At 39.2% G+C, this 6,000-nt stretch overlaps 1 protein-coding gene across 2 annotated transcripts in view; it reads left to right on the plus strand.

The window, feature by feature from the left end:
- Positions 1-4,250: 4,250 nt before the first annotated feature.
- LOC109897350 (heat-stable enterotoxin receptor-like) overlaps positions 4,251-6,000 on the plus strand; it is a 17,281-nt gene continuing 15,531 nt past the window's right edge. Inside the window, exons 1-4 of one of the 2 annotated variants that reach the window (XM_031834285.1) lie at positions 4,287-4,305; positions 4,664-5,004; positions 5,179-5,291; positions 5,708-5,775. In XM_031834285.1, coding sequence (XP_031690145.1) covers positions 4,794-5,004; positions 5,179-5,291; positions 5,708-5,775 — 392 coding nt within the window. In that variant the 5' untranslated portion in view covers positions 4,287-4,305; positions 4,664-4,793. Of the gene's footprint in view, positions 5,005-5,178; positions 5,292-5,707; positions 5,776-6,000 lie in introns of both variants that reach the window. The other variant, XM_031834286.1, reaches the window with a different exon arrangement.

The following is a 6,000-nucleotide window of genomic DNA, read 5'->3' on the forward strand; positions in this document are numbered from 1 at the left end:
GACACTGTTAATTTTGTAAATTACTATTGTAGCTGGACGTCTCACAAGTCCTCAACTGGCAGCTTCATGAAATAGTACCCGCAAAACACCAGTCTCAACATCAACAGTGAATAGGCGACTCCGGGATGCTGGCCTTCTAGGCCGAGTTGCAATGAAAAAGCCATATCTCAGACTGGCCAATAAAAAGAAAAGATTAAGATGGGCAAAAGAACACCAACACTGGACAGAGGAACTCTGCCTAGAAGGCCAGCATCCCAGGGTCGCCTCTTCACTGTTGACGTTGAGACTGGTGTTTTGCGGGTACTATTTCATGAAGCTGCCAGTTCAGGACTTGTGTGAGGCATCGGTTTCTCAAACTAGACACTCTAATGTACTTGTCCTCTTGCTCAGTTGTGCACTGTGGCCTCCCACTCCTCTTTCTATTCTGGTTAGGGCCAGTTTGTCTTGTTCTGTGGAGAGAGTAGTACACAGCATTGTACGAGATCTTCAGTTTCTTGGCAATTTCTCTCATGGAATAGCCTTAATTTCTCAGAACAAGAATAGACTGACGTGTTTCAGAAAAAAAGGTATTTGTTTCTGGCCATTTTGAGCCTGTGATTAAACCCAGAAATGCTGACGCTCCAGATACCCAACTAGTCTAAAGAAGGTCAGTTTTATTGCTTCTTTAATCAGTACAACAGTTTTCAGCTGTGCTAATATAACTACAAAAAGGTTTTCTAATGATCAATTAGCCTTTTTAAAATGATAAACTTGGATTAGCTAACACAACATACCATTGGAACACAGGAGTGATGGTTGCTGATAATGGGCCTCTGTATGCCTATGGAGATATTCCATAAAAAATCTGCAGTTTCCAGCTACAATAGTCATTTACAACATTAACAATGTCTACATTGTATTTCTGATCAATGTGATGTTATTTAATAGACAAAAAATTTGCTTTTCTTTCAAAACAAGGACATTTCTAAGTGACCCCAAACTTTTGAACGGTAGTGTACCTCTCACATTTCACAACAGCAATAAATCACATCATTGATTTGGCCTGGAATCTATTTGTGTCTTTAATTTGTAACAAGATATTATTTCTGTGTGTATGTATATGTATATGGAATATAAGAATAATGTTAAAGAAAAAGCAGTCTATGTTTGACTTTAAAGACATGCTTCGGTTGGCCTTAGTAACATATCATCACTAAGTCTGTATTTTAAAAGGCCCCATTAATTCCAACGCCATGAATAGATAAGGGGGAGGAGATAACAGAGCAGATACTGTGAAGCAGAGACAGGATTACTCACAGTCGCAAGTCACAACATACAACTTGCAACATGCCTTAGCGAGTTTACCATTACTCAACTCTCACTTTCCCCTTCATTAAAAATGTGTCGGGGTTCTAGTCGGGGTGACGGTCTGCTTCTGCAGTGTCCAGAGCTTTGTACTATCTGTGTTTTTGCTCAATATTTTATTTACAGGACCGACAGAGATAAATAGGGTTGGCTAAAGGAGATAGATGGTCACTCAGGCCATAGTTATCTCATTACGAGCCTCAGACACTGAGAAAAACACTGAGAGACCATACAGCAAACAGAAAATACTCTGCTTGGACGTGTGGGCGTTTATTGCTCATAAACACTTTGTGATGCACAACCAATCACTCTATGCAGTAGGCAAGATTTAACTTATTAGACAATGTCTTTATGGTTTATATTTGAAAATGTGTTCATGTTTTAAGTAGTAGTACTTATATTCAAAATGACTTATTTCTTATTTATGGTATGCCTACAGGTTTTGTTTGTGTGTGTATGTGAGGAAGCATTTTCATAGACAGCCTTCCTATCTTTTTATAGATTCACTGAAGTGTTCAGCAAAGCCCATATTACTGAGGGAAACAAAAACATCCATAACAGGCACGCGTCATGCCACTCTGTCCTATGGCAATCAGAGAGCTTTACAGTCACTATAAAAACAATCCCTTGTTCTTTTAACACATTATTACTCAATTTTCTAATCAACGGGGGTGTTTGAAGATGGAAGCATTCTCCTCTCTCTCTCTCTCTCTCTCTCTCTCTCTCTCTCTCTCTCTCTCTCTCTCTCTCTCTCTCTCTCTCTCTCTCTCTCTTTCTGTCTCTCTCTCTCTCTCTCTCTTTCTGTCTCTCTCTCTCTCTCTCTCTCTCTCTCTCTCTCTCTCTCTCTCTCTCTCTCTCTCTCTCTCTCTCTTTCTGTCTCTCTCTCTCTCTCTGTCTCTCGCTCTCTCTGTCTCTGTCTCTGTCTCTCTCGTCTCCCTCTCTCTCTCTCTCTCTCTCTCTCTCTCTCGCTCTCTCTGTGTCTGTGTTCATGTGGCAGAATTACTGGATTTCCCAAACCAACCCAGTCATTACACTCAGACACATTCAATGTAATGTTTACATACTTTTTTACAGCACCGCTGCCCAGTTCTCCTTCCTGAACACGTCGGTGTACATGTAAGAGTGTGTGCAGAGTATATGACTTGAGTAAACAGAACTAACAGCCCATTGCCTCAGAACATGATGGAGTTACTGTCAGAGTTCAAGGTATTGGGGCGAAGATGTTTTTATGCCAGAAAGAGATGCACACTCAGAGTAAATACACGAAGGCAACCCAAATAATAAACATTTACTGCAAGAGCTTCGGTCATGATTTTCTGTTCAATGAGGAGCAAAACAACAGTAATGTGAAAACATGAGCAATAATGAGCGGGATAATGAATGATACACGTAGAGATTGGGCACAATCGTAGGAGGGCAGTGAGGAAGAGAGGAATATAGCAGCTCAAACACACAAGCAAGCCTGGAAAATGTTTTATAGTCTAGACTACACACAGGCTCTGTCACAGAGAAGGACTATGTATTTCTGCAACCCGTTCTCATGATTTTATGTGAACTATACATGTTTTGGATAACTGAAAATAAAACTGTAATCGTCTATGAATATATGAAAATGTTTAGTTGATATGTCTCTCCAAAATGTGGATATTTCACAAAATGTTGTGATGTGCATGCTATAAAGGGGCAATCCGCAGTTGTCCATTTTTGGATTTATATATTAGTGACATGTACCCATTGATTCTTGAAGAATATAGCTCATAAATATCTCATAAGCTTAGTTCAACTGTCATATCCCATCAGAACCATCAAATATACGCTTGTTTTACTCAAATGTTTGAAAACAACAAAAATGGCATAGTTTCAAAACATGGTTAAAGCTATCGTTTGATATCATGGTTAAAGCTATCGTTTGATATCATGGTTAAAGCTATCGTTTGATATCATGGTTAAAGCTATCGTTTGATATCATGGTTAAAGCTATCGTTTGATATCATGGTTAAAGCTATCGTTTGATATCATGGTTAAAGCTATCGTTTGATATCATGGTTAAAGCTATCGTTTGATATCATGGTTAAAGCTATCGTTTGATATCATGGTTGGTCAGACCTTGCATCCATAGCTTTATCTATGAATTTGAGAGTGGTTACATTTCTCCAGCCCCATTACTCAGCTTTTTACCTAAACTGTGGCTGAGAGTACACTTTGTTATTGTTTCAACTGCAGATTGCCCATTTAAAGGGCTAGCAAACCGTTTTATAGGCTTGCAATCAACTTGTTTTATAACCAACAAATTTATCTGCAACACACAAGGCATCCATTTTATGGCCTTTTGTGACCTTCGCCCCTCTCACAGGAAAAACTCTCCCGTCTATTGAACCTGGAGTTTCTGGGACATTCTAGACTGTGTTGCTATATACTAATTATGTCATTTCCATTGTCCTCAATACGATTTCACATCTACCTGTTTGATTTTCACATGCCTCCTTGTCAACATTCCTGTCTTTGTTTTCATCTCTTGTATTTTTGTTCCTCCTAATGACATTGTTTCCTCCAATTCCTTCTACTAGTCAGTTGAACATTGGATTTGGGCTTACTCACCTGTATCCTATACAAGGAAACAATAGAGACTCGATAAAGGCCATGCTTAAAGAGATAAACTCTCAGAGGCAAGTAGATTATTGCAGGGCCTACAATAAGTTAATAAGGACAATTACAATGTTTCTATAGGGTGTTCTGCATACTACAGGATTCTTCCAATAAGTTGACAGGGTCGACAAATCGCATGTTTATTAACATGATTAAATCATTCAGTTTCATATTGAGATATATAAATAAATGAACTGTAGGTGTCAGGCATAGCTGCCCTCCCTCGTCTGTGTGCACAATCTGTCACCTGGTGGTTGTTCATTAACGCGTGGGACAGAGTGGCTGACAGGTGCAATCTCACTGAAGCGCTCACAGGTGGGTCTATTGCCTTCGCTACTCCTTCAAACCTTTTTACTTTTAATATCAAAGGGCTGTCTACTTTTTGTTAATTTACCATTACTTTATCCAGAGAGTTGGTTGAGCTGACATAAACAACTTCACCTCTTTAAAAAAAATGATGTTCTTTCTATCCCATTTGTTCTTGTTCTACCTCTCTTCTTGCTCTGGTAGGTGTGTCTCATGTGATTGCAAATAACTTAGTGTGTTCATTTGTTCTAGTTCTAACATTGTTTTTCATTTTATATTTCTATCTAACAATTGAAGTAGGTTACTAAAATGGACAATTTTTTTTAAACATCCCATTTTTTAAAACAACCTTTTTCCTTTTTACTAGTTCTAACTTCTCTACCTTTTTGGTTTGGAGTGGCCTTCAGCCCTTAAGGGGGTGTCTACATCTGGATTTAGATAGTGGATAGTTTTTTACAATATTTTTTAAATTAAGTCCTGTTCTGTACAGCATCAAAATGCTGAATTCAAAAAAAATTATGTGCGTTGGAGTCTTATTTGTGGCACTTGTTGAGAGTCGAATGCTGGACAAGTGCATGAAATCCAAACCCAAATACACCATGAACGTTGTACTTTTGGAGGATCAAACCTCAGACTGGAGCCTCGGGTTTGTAAAGGTTGCAGTGTTGCAAGCAATTGAAGCGGACAGGCAACTGAACATGGCAGCAGGTACAGAAACATGCATTTCTTTTTTCATTTGAATTTACTTTGTCAACATGAAATGAATTTGTCAGTGATAAACAAAATGAAGCTGTAATCTACCACACAAACCTATTGGACATTTCATTATGCTTGATAACCGTTATTATCTCATCCTCCTACAACACTCTCTCCCTTGCCCAGGTTTGAACACCAAGTTAACGGCTAATTTCAATGGGTTCAACACCACGCTGTACAAACGAAGAGGCTGTGGGAGCAGCACCTGTGAGGGAGTGGAGATACTCAAGTCCCTGCATGTGAGCCAGTCTTTTTTAGACAGTAATGTCCATTCTCATCTTGATACATTGTCTTCCAGGAGACCGTTGCGACTTGAAGATATTATATGTTGACTGATTTAGATGAGAAGATGAATTGCCATTGAAGTGTAATTTCAACCATTCACTGTAGGCATATCCTTTGGATCCGCTTGGCTACTGAAACTGTTCTAAGACATCAGGTGGCGAAGTTCTCATTCTTACGGACGTATGCCGCAATGACTATATTGAAACTAAACAGCAATTTCAGTCAGATTAAAATTGGGCTGATGAAGAGGGCCTATAAGATGAATAAAGATGACATTATTTCAGAAAGAGTAAGAGACAGGGACAAGCCCTTCCCCATTACTCAACAATATGAGTGCCTATGTTTATATACGCATTTGTTTGTGCTCCAGACTAAAGGTGAGGTGGGATGTGCCATGCTGGGACCCTCCTGTACATTTGCCACTTTCTTTATGGTGGAGTAAGTACTCTCTCTGTCTTGCACGCACACACACATGTCAATGATCCCCGTCTCTGTCATCCCCATTGAACAAGCATTTGTTTTGTCTGATTATTAGTAGTTGATGATGTGTATGTGTGGTAAATGACCCACTAGGTGATTATGATAACAGTGTTTATTGCTATGCTGGTTGATAATATGCTGTCCTGTAAGATAAGGACAGATTGTGACCCCCGGTCTGTGTGT

Source organism: Oncorhynchus kisutch, linkage group LG10 (assembly GCF_002021735.2).
Source record: "Oncorhynchus kisutch isolate 150728-3 linkage group LG10, Okis_V2, whole genome shotgun sequence".
Lineage (NCBI taxonomy): Eukaryota > Metazoa > Chordata > Actinopteri > Salmoniformes > Salmonidae > Oncorhynchus > Oncorhynchus kisutch.